The sequence below is a fragment of the Panthera uncia genome, assembly GCF_023721935.1.
Source record: "Panthera uncia isolate 11264 chromosome B3 unlocalized genomic scaffold, Puncia_PCG_1.0 HiC_scaffold_2, whole genome shotgun sequence".
Classification (NCBI taxonomy): domain Eukaryota; kingdom Metazoa; phylum Chordata; class Mammalia; order Carnivora; family Felidae; genus Panthera; species Panthera uncia.
In genome coordinates this window covers 4,650,154-4,669,584 of record NW_026057583.1, presented here as the reverse complement: position 1 = coordinate 4,669,584, position 19,431 = coordinate 4,650,154, and the positions used below count along the sequence as shown (strand labels likewise).

The following is a 19,431-nucleotide window of genomic DNA, read 5'->3' as shown; positions in this document are numbered from 1 at the left end:
CCACTCCTGCCACACGACGCGGCCCCCGGTCAGAGCCGGGAAGAGAGGCGGGATGCGCCTTCCTGCAGGCTGACGGCGGGGGGACACCCGAGCGCAGGCCCGCCACCCCCCTGGAGGCCGGGCGCGATGCCAGCTGTGACAGGCTGGCCCGGCCTGGGCGCCGGACGCAGTCAGGACGCGCTTCTGAAGGAACGGAGACGTGGCACGGGCCCCTCTCCTCCGTCCCCTTGGCTTTTGCTCCAGGAAGCGGGCTGGTCCTTCCGCACAGAGCCCGGGGGGTGCGAGGGGTGGGGGGGAAACCAGACGCTGCCGAGTGAGGCGCAAGGAAGGGGCCGGGGCCCCGAGGGTGTGGAGGACGCCCACCCAGGACGGCACGGACACCAGAGCCGTGGGACGCGGAGCTGGGGAGCCAGGCTGGGACCGGGGAGCCGCCCTGGGGACACAGGTGGTGCTGGGGGCGCTGGCACGGTGCGTGGACAGAGCCCCGTGTCCGGATCTTCTGTCCAGTCCCTGATAGTGCAGATGAGGAAACTGAGGCCCCGGGGGGGGGGCGGGGAACAGACACGGTAGGGTTTAAAAAAGGTTAACCGGGGAGAAGACTGTGAGAAGAGAAACCTTCTCACACTCGGCTTGTGGTTATACGGGCGGTGGGGCCAGAGAGGGGCCTGTAGGGGTGCGGGGGGCACGGGCAGAGGGCACACCCCAGGGAGCTGAGAAGGAAGTTGCCGGTCATCGGTGTCCCCCTGACAGAGCAGGCGTTTCTGAGGCCGTCGTGGGCCACGCAGGAGCGGCCAGGGGTGCCGTGTGGGCAGCCGAGAGGACACAGCACGTGTGGGCCGTTTGTCAGGACCTCGTCCTCCAGAAGCCGTCCCCTGAGCTGGGCGGTGGGCCTGGAGAGGTCAGAGCAGGGAGGTCTGTGAGGGACAGTGGTTTCCTACAAGGAAGTAGGCAAGGACTCAGGGGCACAGGAGGAGGGGCGGGCCTTGGGGAAGGTGGCAGGGTGAGGTACCCGCCCCCAGTGAGCCCTGACTTTGTGCCCAGCAGGCGAGGGTCCCCGGGCACAGTGCCCTGTCCAGTGAACCCTGACTTTGTGCCCAGTGGGCGAGGGTCCCCGGGCACAGTGCCCTGTCCAGTGAGCCCTAACTTTGTGCCCAGTGGGCGAGGGTCCCCAGGCACAGTGCCCCTCCAGTGAACCCTGACTTTGTGCCCAGTGGGCGAGGGTCCCCAGGCACAGTGCCCTGTCCAGTGAACCCTAACTTTGTGCCCAGTGGGCGAGGGTCCCCAGGCACAGTGCCCCTCCAGTGAACCCTGACTTTGTGCCCAGTGGGCGAGGGTCCCCGGGCACAGTGCCCCCTCCAGTGAGCGCTGACCCTGCACCCGGCGGGCAAGGGTCCCCAGTCTTGGTGCCCCCCGAGTGAGGCCTGACCCCGTAACCAGTGGGCGAGGGCCCCCAGTCTCGGTGCCCCTCCAGTGAGCCCTGACCCTGTGCCCAGTGAGCGAGGGTCCTGGTATGGGGCGTCCACCGGGGCCAGCACCGAGCCTCCCGCCATATTCTCTGAAATCGGTGTTCGTAGCCCGGCTTGTGGAGGCCACAGCTGAGGCTTGCAGGGTGAAGGTCACGGCCCATGAGCGAGCAGCGGGGATCCAGCCCCTCATGTTCTACTCACGCCACCACTGCCTCACTGTCAGTCCCTTGAAGAATGTTCTAGCCAGAGTGGCCTCAGCTACTCAAGAAGGGAACCTGGGAACCTGCCTTCGGGCCTTCCCTGGAGGCCGAGAGTCCAGTGGGAGGAACCGAGACCCCTGCCCCAGGGGAGGGGTCTCAAGTGCAGTGTTTCCTTTAAATCACCAGACACACTTCCCGTAGCCCCTGACGTTGGGCCTGGGCTTGTAACCGCCCAAAGCAAGGTGACTTCTGGTCACGGACTTAGCTCCGTGGCCCTGGACAAGACACTTAGCCCCCAGACCTCTTGGTTCCTTCGTGAACACCTCAGATTCGCCCTGAGCAGAGCAGAAGCGTGGGCTCCTCCCCTCCCTCACTGCAGACCCCTTGCCTCCACTAATGCGTCCTGAGAGCAGAGCCGGCGTTACTGGAACGTTTAAGAGTGTGCGTGGCGTGACGAGGTGCCTGCCACCTGCCGTGGCCGTGGCCGCGTCCCTGACCGTCTCCTCCCCCGCAGGCGGGCATGATCATTGACAACGGGGTCAAAACTACGGAGGCCTCTGCCAAGGACAAGCGGCCCTTCCTGTCCATCATCTCTGCCAGGTAGATGACCTGTGGGGACGCACACCCTCCCTGCTGACCTCTTGACCCAGCCCCGTCCTCTCCACTCATTCATTCGTTCATCCGCTCGTTCGCTCACTCACTCGTCAGTGTCTGGTGAGCACTTTCTACGTCCTGGACCGTGAGCTAGCTGCTGGGGGTCCGATGCGGAAAGCCCGAGCGGGGCAAAGACTGAATTAGGGTTTATGCTACAGCAGCCGAAGGGAAACAGAAATCTCTAGAGGTTCCCGGATCCCTCAGCAAAGCCAGTACCTGCACGGTCGGTAGGACTGGGTTGGGCCGAGGTCTAAAGGGACGTGCGGGTTGTGCCCACAAAGCAATCCAGAACAATCCAGAGCTCAGCCGAAGGCCAGCGGCTGCTTTCCACGGGTGCCATCGACACCTCGAGGGTATTAGAAACACCAGCGCCCTTTAGAGACCGAGGCGTCGGTCTACGTCGGAAGTGGGTGGCACTAGGGTCCGTGATAATGCCGACGGGTGGCTTTTGCTGGTCCGGACACACTGAGCAGCTGGGCTCCGTGCCCCGTTTTGTAGCCAACGAGCTGGATTCCGGAAGAGGCTTTAGGCCAAGGGCCCCCCAGGTTACCAGGCCGCTGGGCAGCTCACTCTCCTTCCAGGGGCCATACCGCACGCCGGGGTGGGGCCCCGCCAGTTCGCGCTGTGCCTTGACCACCCCCCCCCCCGGGCGGGGTGGGGTGGGGGCTCCTCGGTGCCCACGGACGAGAGCAGTGGCCTGTCTGTAGCCTGCGTGGGGCTGGGGCCCTGGAGGAAGGACTCCTCGCTTCTGTGTGTGCGGAGAGAAGCTCTCGGCCCAGAGGGGGGTCGGCTGAGGCGTCCCCCCGACACGGCCACCTGTGCCCTCCCCGTGGCGTGCTCCAGGTACAGCCCTCATCAGGATGCCGACCCGCTGAAGCCCCGGGAGCCGGCCATCATCAAACACTTCACTGCCTACAAGAACCAGGACCACGGGGCCTGGCTGCGCGGCGGGGACGTGTGGCTGGACAGCTGCCGGTGAGGACCGGGCACGGGGTCCTGACACGAGGACGGGGTGGGGGGTGCCTCCCCCGCATGGGGGAGGGGAGAGCGGGGCAGGGAGGAAACAGGCACACGGACGTCGGCCTTCTGGTCAGTCCCCGGCCAGGCAGAGGCAGCGACCCGCCCCCACCCCCGAGACCCCTGAAAACAGCACATGCCGGGTACTGGGGGTCGTGCCTGCCACGGGGTGAGGCTCTCTCGGGCCACGGAGCCAGTCGTCGGAAGGAGGGAAGGAAGAGAAGGCCAGCATGTCCCGGGCACCTGCTGCGTGCAGCATCCTCATTTGCCTTCCTTCCTCACTGTGCTTCTCAAAGATGCAAATTATCTCCATTTTTAGAGATGGTCAACTGAGGCTGAGCTCAGTGACTTTCCCGGGAGGTCACACAACTAGGAAGCGGTTGGACCGGGGCTTGAAATTTCAACTCCTGGGACGCCAAAGCAGGGCCACAGCGCAATTGTGACACCGGGTCCCGCCCTTCCCGGGCCCCCGGGGGCCCCGGGGCCGGCGCCTACCTGCCTCCCCGGGAGACGTGGCACCAGCCGTCCGTCTGTCCTTCCCGCTGTGGCTGAAATGGGAGTGGGCGTGGCTAAGGGGAGTGCAACCCGCCCGCACGTACCCCGCCGTCACCCGGGGCCGGCCCCGAGAGTGGCGAGGTCCTTCACGTCCCCCTGATCCAACCTCCCACGAGCCCTGGAGTCAGCAGCGTGGGGGCAATGCTGGAGGCCACTGTCCGCGAGCGGACGTCGAGCAGGAGGCGAGCTTGCCGCGCAGGGTGGGAGAGCCCGCAGCCCCTTCCCCACACGGTATCCACATGTGACGCCAGGGACAGGGAGGCGTCCCGCCCTCGGCCACGTCCCTGGCCGTGGCGCGAGGGCAGGCTCTGACCGTCCGCTCTCGTCCCCAGGTTCGCTGATAACGGCATCGGCCTGACTCTGGCCAGGTAAGAGCAGCTGTCCTCGTGCCGAGCCCTGTGCGGGAAGCCGGCTGCGGACGGCTCATTCCAGACGCCTCCTCCCCACAGCGGCGGGACCTTCCCGTATGATGATGGCTCCAAGCAGGAGATCAAGAACAGCCTGTTCGTCGGCGAGAGTGGCAACGTGGGGACAGAGATGATGGACAACAGGATCTGGGGCCCCGGCGGCCTGGACCACAGCGGGAGGACCCTCCCTATAGGCCAGTAGGTTTGCAGCTGCGGAGGCTTCCTCGTCCTGCGTGCCTTAAGCCGAGTGGCAGCCACAGACGGAATGATGCTCATGGGAGACCTCCGCCTGTCGACTGTGAACCCCCCTGTCAGTTACCAGTCAGAGGAGTCACTGAAACGAGGGAGGTTGGCCGGCGGTGGGCTGAGGTCTAGAGCGGGAGAGAGAAATCAAGCGTTCAGTGTCGAATGGCAGTCGGCAGGGGGACCTGATGGTCCAGATGCACGGGGTGGTTCTAAGGCTACGGTGTCTGGGGTCCGTGGCCGGGGGTTCCTCTGATAGCACCCTACTCGGAGCATTGCACCCACTTCTGGGGTCGGGGGAGAGAGAGATGGGCCAAAGCACGCTTGGAGGACGATACCCAGGAAGGTGACAGAGCCCAGCGCCGTGTCACACGCAGACTGGGAACTCCGGTCAGGAGTTCAGGGGTCAGACGAGGGGGACCAGCACGGGAGGCGACGTCACACGTGGTCGGGGCTTCCAGACGCTTACAAGATGGAACTCATTCCCCATGGGCCCCACGGTTAGAAGGAGTTTAGTGCGGGAAGAACTGTCTGACGGCCAGGCCTGTTCGTCAGCAGAACCGTAGGGCTGTCCTGAGGGGTCCCGGGCTCTCTGTTGCAGAAGGTGTTTCAGGCAAAGCGGGGGGAGGCTGGCCAGGCGGCTGGAGGAGGGGGGACCGGGAGAGCTGACCAGTTCACAGAGCAGAGGGGCTCGGTCAGTTCCCGAGGGAGCCTCAGCTGGGTCGGTGTGAGGACGTCTGTCCCCCGTCTGAGACGTCTGTCCCCCGTCTGATGGTGATTCTGCTCAGACGTGAACCCAAACCCGACGGCCAGGCTCTGAGCCGGGCAGACGCACGGGGGTCTGCTCCCCGAGAGCCGAGAGCCCTCCTGCCCCCAGAGCTTCCCCCCAGCCTTTCTCCGGGGAAATATAATCCCTGCCTCTGTGGGCAGGACACGGGCCCGGAGCTCCCACCCCAGTGGACGTGCGCCTTTGCAAAGATTCTGCGGACAGAACCACGGCCTCCTTTGGCGCAAGTGGTCTGGGAGCCCTGGTCTCTGGTCGCAGCGATAGACCAGCCCCTTTGGATGGTGTTTATGAGTAACTCTGGATCTGCGTACTTGGGCCTTTTTTTGCTGAGAGTTACCAGCCCTCCGGGGCCGGAATGTTCTGATGACTTTCAGGGCTGAGTTTGTTTATGGAGGCCCGACAGTTCTGCTGAACCAGGCAAGTCCCTCACGCGGCGATTGTGAGCAGGGACCGTGTCCTCCTGGTCACGAGGGATTCGTCCGCAATGGTCCTGGGTTGGGCTTAGATGAAAAGTAAGCATACGCTTTGCATACACAGCCAGTAAGAGTGGCTGGTTCCCAAGATGCCTTAACTTGAACAGTGCCCGGAAGCACCCCCTGAGAACCAGGATTCAAGGCACCAACGCGAATCGACTGCTTTTAAAGATGCAGAAACGCGGGAAGTCCTTGGTGTCGACTGAAGGCACACACCAAGGCTGGTGTGATCCGGGCTTTCCCGGGGGACCTGCATGTGGGGAGGGGAGCCCCAGGTAGAAGACGGGGGGCTGCGGTGTATCCTCCCAGGGACAGACCCTTCTCTATGCTTCTTTCCCTCTTTCTGCCCTCCCTCCTTCATGCCAGCTGTGGAAGGAGGGGACCTGGCCCAGAGGCACAGATACCAGCAGAACCATGCACATTGGGCTTCCAGAACAAACCGGCCTAGATTCAGGGTCACCAAGAAGCCCAGCTGGCCCTTGCCAGGCCCCGTGCAGGAGTCCGAGGGCAGAGGAGAGGAGTCTCTGAGTCCCCGCCCTCTGCTGAGCCAAGTTGCCCGTTCTCCGGTCCTTTCTACCTCCGCCTCCCATCCTCTCCCTGACTCCTGGAGATCGGAGCCTTCTTGGGGTCCTTTGACAGCCCACAGTCTTGCCTTCCCAGTGGGGCCTGCCGCTCCTGTAGGGTTACATGCTCTGAAAGGTCACGCGCGTTATCTCGCTACAGCATCATCCCCTTCCGTTCGGTCTTCCCCCTCGCCTGTTTTCCAGACCCAACAGATTCACAATTGAAAGGCTTACTCAGAGGAAACCCATTTGGGTCTTAATCTGATTAAATGGTTATGGCAACTGAGACTAAATAATGACTAATGGCTCTAGTCTCCCAAGGGACACAATACTGGCATTCTACAGAGTATTTATGGTATTTACCCAATGACTCTTAACAGGATGGAAAAACTGGGGCAAGTGTTTGAATAGAGGACGATTCCCCAACCCCCAAGCCAGCAACTAAACACATTTCCATCCATCCATCCATTCCTCCATCTATCCTTCCATCCATCCACCCACCCACCCTTCCTTCCTTCCTACCATCCACCCACCCACCCATCCATTCTTCCTTCTTTCCTTCCTTTTCTTTCCTTCCTTCCATCCATCCACCCATCCATCCTTCCTTCTCTTTCCTTTCATCTATCCATCCATCCATCCACCCACCCTTCCTTCCTTCCATCCATCCATCCACCCACCCATCCATTCTTCCTTCTTTCCTTCCTTTCATCCATCTACCCATCCATCCAACCTTCCTTCCATCCATCCATCCATCCAACCTTCCTTCCATCCATCAAGTCATCTAGCATTTATTGACATTTACCGTGTCTATAAATACTTTCTCATGAACTGATGAATGAATCAATAATGCCCTGCAGCGAGGAGTGGCAGGAGGTGGGGATCAGGACGGTTTACCCAGAAAGTCTCTGTTTCCATCGCCTTGAAGGGTGCAAACAACTCGGTGGCGTAACGTGGCCAACAGGCTGACCTCTCACTTCCTTAACTCTGTAGGAATTTTCCGATCCGAGGAATTCAGTTCTATGACGGCCCCATCAACATCCAGAACTGCACCTTCCGCAAGTTTGTGGCCCTGGAGGGCCGGCACACCAGTGCCCTGGCCTTCCGGCTGAACAACGCCTGGCAGAGCTGCCCCCATAACAATGTGACCAACATTGCCTTTGAGGATGTCCCGGTGAGTGAGGTGCTGGGGCAGGCTCTGGGCAAATCCAGACTTCGGGTGGTGATTCACAAGTCCCCCGGGGCTGGAGTTTGAGCCGTTGCCACCACCGCAGGGAGCGAACGACTTCCTCCAAGCAGGCTGGGCCGCGCCCCAGCCCGTCTGCATCCAAGCTGGAAAAGTACAAGTGTAGGTTGCCCTACAGGTCGGGTCTGGCTGCGTCCCACTTGCCCTCACCCTGCCCCGAACCCCCCCGAGCCTCAGCACAGCCTCCCTCCAGACGCAAGGTCCTGGGGCTGTTTCTCCACAGGCCTCGGTTTTGAACATGGAGTCTTCTGACAGGGCCACCTGGGTTGGTCCATTAATCTCCAATCCCAGGGTGTCCAAGGCGCTCGTGTCTCTCTGAGAGGGCACCACAAACGGGGTCTTCCTGGGCACAGACAGGTGCCAATGAAGAGCTGGGGGTGAGGAGGGCGGGACAGAGGGTGGCACTTTGAGGCTGGGAGGGACCTGGGCTGCTTTGTCTGGGCTCTGGATCCCCCAGAACTTTCTTCCTTCTCCTCCCCTCTGGTCTTGCCCTTTGCCCGTCTGCCTCGCGCCGGGGGGCTGAAGGGAAAGGCGTGAGAACTTGTGACTTCATTTCTTTACTCGGGCCACCGAGGCCTGGGGGAGGTCAGTCACAGAGCCCGCCACGGGCTAGTGTCGACAGACTGTCCTCCTCAAACAGGTGCACACACCCCCCTCTTAGACACGCAGCACACGGTCCTCTCTCACACGTTGCCCCACGTGTGTGTGCTTTCTCATGCACACACCTCTCTCCCCCTCTCACACTTGTGCATGCGCGCGCACACACACACTCCTGTGCCCCCTCCTCTCTGCAGGCTTTGAGCCCGCGCCTCAGAGCACTCTCCAGGGTCACCCACAGCAGCCAGGCCTCGTGTGAGCAGAGGCCAAATGAATGCGTTGGGTCTGGAGTGGAGGCCGGTGAGCGGGCTGCAGTCTCCCTTCGCCTCTGGCCCAGCCTCGCTTCCCGGCGCTCTGTTTAGATTACTTCCAGAGTGTTCTTCGGAGAGCCGGGGCCCTGGTTCAACCAGCTGGACATGGATGGGGATAAGACGTCCGTGTTCCATGATGTCGACGGCTCTGTGTCCGAGTACCCGGGGTCCTACCTCACCAAGGACGACAACTGGCTGGTCCGGCACCCGGACTGCATCAACGTCCCCGACTGGAGAGGGGCCATCTGCAGCGGGCGCTACGCACAGGTGGGGAAGCAAGGGCACCCCTGGTGTCACCAGCCCCTCAGCAGGAGCGAGCGCCTGCCGTATGCCCGGCTCCATGCCGATCAGAGAGAGAGTCAGGTTTCCTCCTCCTCTTTTCCTTTTTCTTTCTCCTCCCCACCCGGTAGCATTTTCAAAAAATCAAAGTGAAAACCACGTTGCAGGCAGAAAGCAGAATGCCTAGGAGGAGGGCTCTGGGAGGTCGCTCGGATTCAAGTCAGGCCCCAGTGCCTGGAGTCAGTGCAAAGACGCGGACACATGTGGAACCAGACCCGTGGGTGACTGTTGGAGCCTCAGTGTCCTCATCTGTGAAATCAGGATAATAGTCGAACCTCCTTCTGAGATTGCGGGCCTAAGGTTCATATGACGGATGCAAAGTGCCTCGCCGGCCCCACCCGCCGGAAATGTAACGCAAACCAGCCCCGTGGTCCTAAATTTTCCAGAGGCCCTGTGAAAAAGGAAAAAGAAACAGGGGAAATTAATCGTAATGATATATTTTAACTTAGTGTACTCAAAATCCTATCATCTCAACACACAATCGATTTATAAAAATCGTTAGTGAGGTACTTTTCCTGGATGTAATTTTTCCTCCTCTAAGTCTTTGAAATCCACGACACGGTTTCCACTTCGAGCCCGCTCAGTTTGGATGCAGATTTTCGACGAAGTGAAAGCTAGTCCTACCTCCCCAAAAGGATAAAGTCACGTGCAGTGGGAAAATCTCTTACACTGCTTTGGGTTTGGGGTTTAAATGAATCAAAATTTAAAACCCAGGTGGGTCCTCAGCCACACCGGTCACGTTTCCGGGGCTCGGGGGCCACATGTGGCCAATGGCCGTCGTGGGGAACAGCACCTGGGACACGACAGAGCCGAAAATACCAGCTAGCTATTACGATGCTGGCATTAGCTATTATTTGGCTGATGGTGAATAAACGAGCAAGAGGGAAGATAGCCAGGAAAACGGCAGCATTAAAGTAGGAGGGGAGTCCCGGGGCCGGCAGGGGACGTGTATGAAGAAGCTGTCCTCAAGACCACCATACAGGCGGACACTGTGGACGTCAGGACTGGAGGGTGGGTGAGAAAGGAGCCGGAAGGTGGCCTGGGGTCCGGGAGAGGCGGGAGAGAGAGCTGGTGCCAGAGAGGGGAAGGGGCCACAGGGCCAGGTGGGCACAGGGAGGCGAGGGTGCTGGCGAAACCAGGCCTGGATCTTCCCCCGCACCCTGTCTCTCCCACACGGGGCTTGTCTTCTGTGCAAAAGCTTTGTCAGCACCTGCCCAGTTCTCCTGACCAGCTACTGCTTCATTATTACTCATAATCTCCCCCCCTTCCCTTTACAGCTTTCGCCGTGCTGTAACATACCCTTAAAGCTTTGGTTCTCGGGACGGCCACGTGCCACGGGCAGCCGAAGCTCCTCTTTCCATCCCGTAGGCAGTACTGGGGAGACCACCCCTCCCTCCCACGTGCCCAGTTTTGTGCTACTGTGCTGGCCACGGCCACGGTGGTGTCACCTGCACAGGGGCCGTGCCACAGGGCAGGACGCCAAGATTTCCACCGAGGCGGGCCCAAAACAACGCAGCTCTTGGGTCCCTGGGACCCGAGAGCTCGTAGTCTTGCTTTCAGGGACTTCTCTGAAGCAAGACGGCACTCCTTCGTGCAGGGCGTAGTGACACGGGGCCTGGCCATGGGGGCCAGACCTCGGGAGGCAGACAGAGAAGGAGCGTGCCCAAAGCTGCCTCCCAGACGCAGGCAGGACAGCAGCGGGGGCGAGGGGGCTGCGCGCACAGGATTAGCCAGTTCGCTCTCCTCCCCCGAGCGTCCCCTCCCTTCCCTTCCCCGGAGTCTGCCATCTGACTGTTAAGGAGACTCCTCCCGTGTTTCCACCGCTGTGTCCCAGACGGAGCCCTTTGTTGAGAAGGTGTCCACGGGATCGCGCAGAACGGCGATGGCCGCACCCCCAGCCGTCCATTCACGCATCCTTAAAAGGGCTCCTCGAGAACGTTCCTTTGAAAGCGGGGCCCGTTGTCAGATGTTAACCAGACGCTCTGGAATAATCCCTTGTAACTGTCCTGTCGTGTTTCCTTTTCGGGTCCTAAAAGATGTACATTCAGGCCTACAAGACCAGCAACCTACGGATGAAGATCATCAAGAACGACTTCCCCAGCCGCCCCCTCCACCTGGAGGGGGCCCTGGCCCGGAGCACCCATTACCAGCAGTACCAGCCGGTGGTCGCCCTGCAGAAGGGTTACACCGTGCACTGGGACCAGCCGGCGCCCGCCGAGCTGGCCATCTGGCTCATCAACTTCAACAAGTAAGTGGGCGCAGCCGCTCCGACGGAGCCCCAGGCAGCGGTGACGCCTCGGGACCGCAGGCCGGCCCACGTCACCCCTGCAGAGGGGCCGAGGGCACCCAGTAGTCCAGAATCTGAGCCCCGGGGCGGAGCCCCCCTGCCCCGGGCGCGGCCGGGCTCAGGCAGAAAGCCTGGCTCCGCGGGCCTCCCTACGCCCCACGTGGGAGCGGGGGCCAGCGTCCCCTCGAGGTGCAGCACGACAGCATTCCCGCCCGGATCTGGCCTCCGGCGTCAATGTTCGGGCGCTGTCTGTGCCTGTCACTTGTCACGTGCTCCTGGGACACGGACGCCAAGCAGATGTAGAAAATGACACCGAAAGAGATGAAATGAGCCCTGAGACCAAGCTGGACCAGGAGGGGCTGAGCTGCAGGGCAGCACCCCAGCCTAGGCCCGGGCGGCGCCCAGGGAGCCCCTCGCCCCGCCAGCCACGCTCCCCGCCCCCAACACTTGGCAGCCGGATGGTTACCCCCCCCCCCCCCCCCCCCCAGCAGAAACGGAGGTGCCGTCTGGGGGAGAATTCTCTGGTCTCTCTCCAGGCGGGCCCCAGACTCTCTGTGGCCCGGACGCCCTTGCTTGTGGCCTGACCCCTCCCCCCGCCTCTAGGGGCGACTGGATCCGAGTGGGGTTCTGCTACCCCCGCGGCACGTCCTTCTCCATTCTGTCCGACGTCCACAACCGCCTGCTGAAGCAGACATCCAAGACGGGCACCTTCGTGCGGACCCTCCAGATGGACAAGGTGGAACAGAGCTTTACGGGCAGAGGCCACTACTACTGGGACGAGGACTCAGGGTGAGGACCCCCGCCGTGGCCGCGGGAGGGCGGCTCGGCCCCGGGCCGCGTCCCTGGCCCTCCCAGCAGGCCAACCCCCACCGGGTTACCTGCCGTTGACGGAGAACGCTTTCCCAGGGGCTTCGACTCAGGGGCCGAACTCAGGTTCCATCCGCCAGTGACATTTTCCAAGCTGCTAAGCTGGGGGTAAATATTCGTGAATGTACACGGGGATGGGAGGAAATAGGCCCATTTCAGGCAAAAAGCAAAAGCAGCTTTTCCTTAAACGGAGGAGACACGGTCCGTTCCCTCGGGTCCTCCCAAGCCAGGGGGAGCAGATGACATCATCCCTCGTCCAGAAGGGGACAAAGAAGGGACAGAGGAAATAGCAGGGTCCTGCCCAGAGGCCACGGCACAACCTTGGCACGGTTCGTTTCGAACCCGGGTCCACCTGTCCCCAAAGCCGTCACTCACCCTTTGCTGGATGGCACTAGGCGCTGCTCAGTGGAGGGATGACAGGGATGGAGTGTCTGTGGAGAATAGGGAGCTGTCCGGTCCCCTCCCTGAAAAAGAGAGTAAGTCCAACGCCTCCGGAATGCCAACAATGTCCGAGCGGTGAGGCCGCTTACAGCCATCCCCCTAGGGAGTGGCCGTAAAGGATCCCTTGATGGCCGTGTTCCCTCTCTTGATTGCAATCAGCGATAAGGAAATACCTAGCAGGAGCACTCTCTCTCTCTCTCTCAGACATGGTTTTATCAATTTGATGAGAGAAAAATTAGAATTTGAAAATCAGAGGCATTAGTAAAATGCTAGGTTTGGGGGGGAAATAAATAGCACCCGATTTTCACATAAATTCTAAACCACTCGTGGGGCAGACAAGGCCACAGGTGAAGAGGGAACAGAGACTTAGGCTGATGGAACCGTTGGAGGACAGCGCCAACCGACAAAGTCCCCAGGTGTGCCTGCCGGCCCCAGGAGGCACCGCGTAATCGCGGACGCCCCCCAGCCCCCCCCCCCAAGACTCAGGGTATGGAGGGGCGGACCGGGGAGCCCAGCCTCTGCAGGCCAACCTCCACACCCACCGTCAGTGCCTGGTGGTGATTAGGCTGTGCTTTAATTCGGTGACACCCTTGGGGGCTGCGAGCCGGGTTACAGGACCCAAAGCACTGGGCTTTCCCGATACCTGGGGCCCGTCTGAAGTCTCGATCGGCCCCTCTGCGCGTCCAGGTGCTTCCCTGGCACGACCGGCTGTGCGACGGTGGGTGGAGGTCATGGCATCATGGCGGGAACCCAGCTCGCCGGGCCGTCCGGGCGCAGGTGGCTCCCAGAGAGGGGTCGGCACGGGAACAGCCTTTCGAATGCTGCAGGCATGGGAGTCAGCCTGGAAGGTCGTTTCTCAGCAAGAGGAATGGTGACAAGTCCTAAGTTAGTGCCTCGGTTTCCTCGTCGGCCGACCCCCTGCACCACCCCCGCGGCGTCTAGTCCTGTCCAACAATCAGGGAAAAGATGCAGTTTCGAGAAAAGTATAGTGAGGAAGGCTCGCCTCACCAGGCACAGTGACGGGGTGGCCCAGCTCTGTGACCGTCCTCCTGTGTGGTCCCGAGTCAGTCAGCCGCTCGGAATCTGAGAAAGCGGGGCGGTGACGGCACCTACTGGACGGGACCGTCTGAGGGTTAAGCGAGATGGTGTGTCCACTCACGGCCTGCGCGGAGCGTGGCATAGGGCACGTGCCCAGAAAACGGTCCCCGTTGGCGTTGCGAGCTTTGACGCCTGGGTGCTCGTTTCTCTCTCGGACCACACGTGACCCCGTGGCAGACACGGCCTGGTGGCCATCTCATAAGGCCCGTGGGTCTCACCGCGGGGGCCAGCGTGGGGCTTGGGAGGTGACGTGAAGACAGAGGGGGAGGAGGGTGGCGAACGCATGAGCGAGCCCGGCCGCGGTCCCCGCATGCAGGCTGTTGTTCCTGAAGCTGAGAGCCCAGAACGAGAGGGAGAGGTTCGCCTTCTGCTCCGTGAAAGGCTGCGAGCGAATCAGGATCAAGGCCCTGATCCCCAAGAACGCGGGCATCAGCGACTGCACGGCCACCGCCTACCCCAGGTTCGCCGAGAGAGCGGTGGTGGACGTGCCGATGCCCAGGAAGCTCCGTGGCGCCCAGCTGGTGAGCGGCCGTCACGTTAGGGCCCCTTCTGGACACCCGCTCGGCCCCCCCCGTCCGGTCCCGGGGTGGCCAGGGGTGCGGGGAGGCGAGGGGGGCGGCTGCCCCCGTCAGGCCGTGCCCGTGGCACCCCCAACCCAGCCAGGGCAGCCGGTCTTACTTGCTTTCCAGAAGACAAAGGACCGCTTCCTGGAGGTGAAGATGCAGAGTTCCAGGGAGCGTTTCTTCCACCTCCTGAGCGACGCGGCTTACATTGAGGTGAGTGGTTCCGGCCCCTGCAGGGGCGCTGCTTGGCCGCAGGGGGAGGCGGTGTTATGTCCCGGGGCTGTTGTCACCGACGACCACAAGCCAGGGTTGCCCGCCACAAAAGAAACTTGTTCTCTGGCCATCCTGGAGGACGGAAGCCTCAAAGCGGGGGCTCGGCAGGGCCGGGTCCCCCCGGAGGCTCTGAGACCGTCTGCCCGAGGCCTCTGCTGACGTCCCCCGGGTTGTGGACGTGCCCCCCCCCCCCCGCCCCCAGCATCGGCCTCTGTCCTCGCACGGCCTTCACCCTGGGTGTCTGGGCCCCACACCGCCCCTTCCTTCCTCCTACGAGGACACCCATCGCCGGATTTAGGACGGGCCCTAAATCCAGGATGACCTCATCTCAAGATCCTTAACTTAATCGCATCCGCGCAGACCTTGCAGCCAAGTAAGGTCCCTTTCCCAGCGCCCACCCACACAGAGGGCCCCGGAGAGCCGCTCGGAGAGGGTTTTGTGCTCTGAGCGGCTGCACGGACCGCCCGGCTTCAGGGTCCACGTGGGCGCCCCGAGCCCGCTCCCAGCTGTGCTGCTTTGGGCCTGCAGGTGGACGGGACGAGGTACCCCAGCTCCGAGGACGGCATCCAGATGGTGGCGATCGACGGCAGCCGCGGGCACGTGGTGAGCCACACGAGCTTCGGCAGCACCATGCTGCAGGGCGTCCCGTGGCAGCTGTTCAGTCACGTGGCGGCCATCCCCGACAAGTGAGTCTGCGCGTGTCCCCCCCCCCCACCCCATCGCGTCCGGTCTGGGGGCGCCGAGGGCACGTTCGAGGTCTGCCCGCGCCTCTGACGACCTAACGGGCGCGGGGCGGCGAATGTAGGTCAGGCCGAGGCGGCCGGGCTGCCCGCTTACAAGTGGGAAGCCTGGCCCTGGCCTCGTTCCCCGGCCACGACACGCTTTCCCAGCATGACCTCACCCCGCCCACGCTTTCGATGCGATCCAAGTGCCGGTGGCTCTTAAGTTCTCCGGCCCACACCTCTCCCGGCACGGCCACGTCTGACGGGCTACAAGTCTCCCGTGGAACCCAACCTCGCCCTTGGCTGTCGCCTCCCAGCCCGGCCCCTCCTCCCGTTCACCGTGTTTCGGTTCGTGGGCCTGAACCTTGCAGACGGCTGGACCACGGTCTGGGCTTCCTGCGTGACTCCCCTATTCCTTCCTCCTCTGACCGGGTCCCGGACCCCCACCTGCCCGCTCACCCTCCGGCCCGGCCCGTCTGTGGCTGCGAAGCAGGCCCTCCGGCTCAACCTCCTGACGGGCCAGGCCTCTGCCGCCCCAGCCTGACCCGGCCTCCCTGCCAGCTGCTGGCTTGAATTCCCCCCAGCACCTCCTGTGCCCTTTCCTAGAAATCCCTGGTAACTCCCGGCACCTTCCCAATCTAACGCGCACCTCTTTGGTGAGGTCTCTTCCAACGCAACCACAAAGTTCTGCCTCTACTAACACACGAGTCTCAGCAGCCCCGGGGACGCGGCCGCTCCCGGGCGAGGGCCCGCGCTTCCTCGCGTCGGGGCCACGTCTAACTCGGTTTTGCGTTTCTCGCTAAACGGGGGGTACAACTCGCTCTCAGGGGCCACGACCTGGCACGGTGGGAATTCCGGGTGGCTTGTCGGAGCGGCCTCTGCCCTGCCACCATACCCTGTGCTGACGAGTGTAGGCATTCACAGGCCGTGACAGTCCCATACGGGGCAGACAGGGACACCTCTGAGCGTGCAGGCTTCTGGCCCCATCAGGATGCTGTGACGCACGAGGAGCCCCGTCTGCGTCCCGCTCCTGGGAGCTAACCCAGAGCCCAGTCTAGAGGGCACGACCTTTGTCTGGGTTCTCCCGAGCGGCGAGGCCTAGCTGTGCCAAAGGGACGTGAGCTTTTCCTCCGAACTGGAACGATGACGAAATGGCCTCCTGGGAACGGCGCCCGAGCCCAGTGCCGAGAACAAGTGTGCGATGCTCCCTCTCTCTGCTGGCTTCACCTTGCCGTCCCCTGGGGCCTCGTCCCCAGGCAGCCCCAGCTCCCCTCCCTGTCCCTAGGGCTGATGAGCCCGGTGCATCTGAAGGGTGTTCCTTCTGCTCCCGAAGGGACACAAACGGGGGTGACTGCGGCTTCCAGAACCCTGTCTGGTTTTCCCGCGTCTGGACTGTGGTCTGTGGTTATGGGATTCCTGTGAGATGTGAGCCGGGAGCCCGTTGGGCTGCTATTCCTGGGGGGGAGGTGCTCACCTCGCCTGTCTGTCCCGGCCCCGCGGAGTCTGCCACCGTGAGGCTGTGTTCCCAACATGTGGGCCTGAACACGACCAAGGCCGGGAGCAGAGAGTCTCGCCGGGCCCCCAAGCTGGGCTTCTGCAAGTCGGGGCCCGTCCGGCTGGGCACACGCCTCGCTCCAGGCCCCTGCCCCCCGCCTCCGAGCACGACTCCCTTTGGGCCTAGTAAACTCGCCCCAATCTCCCATGTGCAAACCGAGCAGAAAGTGACGTGAACGTGGAGGTTAACGCTCCCCAAGCACGCGGTGACCCCAGCTTCTGGCTTGTTCTCCCGCCATGTTTCTATCTGGTCCCAACCCAATGGGCTGAGCGCATTCGCGTTAATAAACGCAAGCCGAGGTCCCTCCTCTGTGCACCTACCCCGTCCTCTCCGGGGACAGACACATGTGCAGGCAGCGAGCGAGCTGAGAGCAGGTGTGGGGAGGTCCCCGGGTGCCGACTGCGGCCAGATGTGTGGGAGGGAGGCCGGGATGTGGGTCAAGCACGGAAAGAGCTGGTCCGCTCGGCACGAGGGACAGGTGGCCTTTCCCCAAACCCGCAGCCGGGCCTCTGGGCGCTGCTGACTGCCCCCACCTTACCTGCTCTCCCCTCCTGGCCTCTGACACCTCCTCTTGTACAGCTCCATCGTGCTCGTGGTGTCGAAGGGACGATACACTTCCAGGGGCCTGTGGACCCGAGTGTTAGAAAAGCTCGGCGCAGATAAGAACCTCAGGTTGAAAGGTAAGCGATCCATACCAGGGGTCTACACGTAAGTCCAGATGCCTGGTGTGCAGGCTGCTGCTACCTCTTGCCGAGACCACAGTGCTCCCCACCAGACCCCAGGGTCCTCGACACTAGGTGGCCTTCCGGAATGTGCAGGCCGGATGCCGCCCGTTCACCATCCCTACACGCCAGCAGCCTCCTCCCAACGTGTGACCAGACACGGGAAGCCACTTCCTGAGTTGTTCACCCGTCCGCTCAGCACGGGCCCCCTCCCCTTGTTAAACCAAAGCATCAGCAGGAAAGTGGCTTGATCTGCCCCCGTCCCGGCTCCCGCTACAGGGACAGGCGGGGCTCTGCCTTGTCCTCCATGTTCTGGTGGGCTGGACACTCGTACGCCCAGGTAGGGAGGGATGGAGAAACGAAAGCCCGAGGCATCGCTGCGGCTTGTCCGAGGTCCCTCGGTGCTTTTGCGGTGAAGCCCAGCGCAGACCCCACAGGGAAGCCCGCCCAGCAAGACCCTCGTCACCGTCACCGCGGAGCCCAGGGGAGGCTGGGAGGGAGGCGGAACAAGCCCGCAGACGCTAACGTCCGCTGGGGTCCACGCGTGGTGCTTGGCTGTGCACCTGCTGAGCTCGCTGCGATTGCCGCGCGTTCACGGGTCACGGTGCCGTTGCTTCCGTCTGGGGTGGAACCAGACGCTTAAGTAACTTGCCCAAGATTAGAATTTGGATCCGAACGCTTCTAACCCGGAGCTCAGCTGCCACGCCATCCTGTGAGGAGCATCAAAGCTCGTGGCCCGTCACGTGGGACGTCAGTTCCTGGCAGCTCCCACGGGAAAGCCCGGAGGCCCTGAAGGCCCTTCCCTCGAGCCAAAAGAGAGCCCCAAGAACAGAGAAGTATCTTCTCGGGCTCAATCCTGGACTCATCTTGGGGCCTCTGCCTTTTTAACTAAGACCCTGTTGCCAAAAGCTGACGTAGGTGAGGTGATCTAAGTGGCGTCTTCCCCGAGGTGGCACGTGTGTGCCGCCCGCCAGGCCGGGCCGATCCCGAGTGTGGACAGAGAGCCTCACGCCCCTCCCTCGGTTAAGCTCCGAATGCAAGGCAGGGCTCGCTGCGTGGGGCCGGGGGCCTAGACGTCTAGTCTGGCTGCACCACTTACTCTGAACCCTCGGACGGAGTCCTTCCAAAGCCACGGCATGTTGGAGCTGGGAGAGGTCCTGTAGCTGAGCGTCATCCCTCGTGTGACTGGCTGGCTGACAGGGGACGCTGGGCTTCAGAGAGGCGCAGGGACTCGCTGGCTGACGGGGGACACTGGGCTTCAGAGAGGCGCAGGGACTCGCTGGTGATCAGAGGCTCAGCCCGAAGGCGGCCGGGGCCCCGGGGGGGCCTCCTGTGCAAAGCAGGGCCACCACCCCGCACGGCCGACCGGAGGCTCGGGTGAGACCCTGTGTGCCCCTCGCAAATGACGTCATCGGGCGCAAAGCTGCTCCCGGGGGGGCAGAGCCCGGGGCGGCTGGGAGAGGGCGCCTGGAAATGCCTGCAGGGAAGGGCGATGGGAGCCCTGGCGGGAGCCACTCTCTTGGGATTTCTGTTCATGTGACTCACCCCTGCTTTCCAGAGAAAATGGCGTTCGTTGGCTTCAAGGGGAGCTTCCGGCCCACCTGGGTGACTCTGGACACTGAGGACCACGGTGCCAAAATCTTCCAAGTGGTGCCCATCCCCGTGGTGAGGAAGAAGAAACTGTGAGGACGCCAGCCACCTCGTGTCGCTCCACAGTGGACTCGGACGGTGGACTCTTGGCCGCGGGCCAGGCGGGACGGCTGGCTCCCCCTGGGAAGGGCCGGGGGGCAGGGTGTCAGAGACCCTGGCGCGGCCACCCGCCCCCACTGCAGCGTCTCCCGAAGGCCCCCGGGGGGGCAGCCGACCGTGCTGGAAACCTTCCTTCCTGCAGCCTCTTGGGTGCTTCTCTCCTACCCGTGCCTCTTCAGTGGGGGGGGCGCGGGGGCCACGCAAGGAGACCCGAGCTGCACTGGCGGCAGGAGCCCCGACCCAGCCGTTCACAGACCCCGCGCTCTCCGGCGCGCACAGCAGGCTGGTCGATTCGGGGG

General features: G+C 62.7%; 1 protein-coding gene across 1 annotated transcript in view; it reads left to right on the top strand.

Annotated features, from left to right (window-relative positions):
- Positions 1 to 19,069, top strand: part of CEMIP (cell migration inducing hyaluronidase 1) — a 52,662-nt gene extending 33,593 nt beyond the window's left edge. The window contains exons 16-28 of the mRNA XM_049614181.1: positions 2,181 to 2,266; positions 3,164 to 3,295; positions 4,225 to 4,260; positions 4,342 to 4,497; positions 7,356 to 7,536; positions 8,568 to 8,783; positions 10,892 to 11,103; positions 11,746 to 11,931; positions 13,865 to 14,069; positions 14,238 to 14,324; positions 14,913 to 15,070; positions 17,241 to 17,341; positions 18,942 to 19,069. Of these exons, the coding sequence (XP_049470138.1) occupies positions 2,181 to 2,266; positions 3,164 to 3,295; positions 4,225 to 4,260; positions 4,342 to 4,497; positions 7,356 to 7,536; positions 8,568 to 8,783; positions 10,892 to 11,103; positions 11,746 to 11,931; positions 13,865 to 14,069; positions 14,238 to 14,324; positions 14,913 to 15,070; positions 17,241 to 17,341; positions 18,942 to 19,069 (1,884 nt within the window). The remainder of the gene's footprint in view (positions 1 to 2,180; positions 2,267 to 3,163; positions 3,296 to 4,224; positions 4,261 to 4,341; positions 4,498 to 7,355; positions 7,537 to 8,567; positions 8,784 to 10,891; positions 11,104 to 11,745; positions 11,932 to 13,864; positions 14,070 to 14,237; positions 14,325 to 14,912; positions 15,071 to 17,240; positions 17,342 to 18,941) is intronic.
- Positions 19,070 to 19,431: the final 362 nt, after the last annotated feature.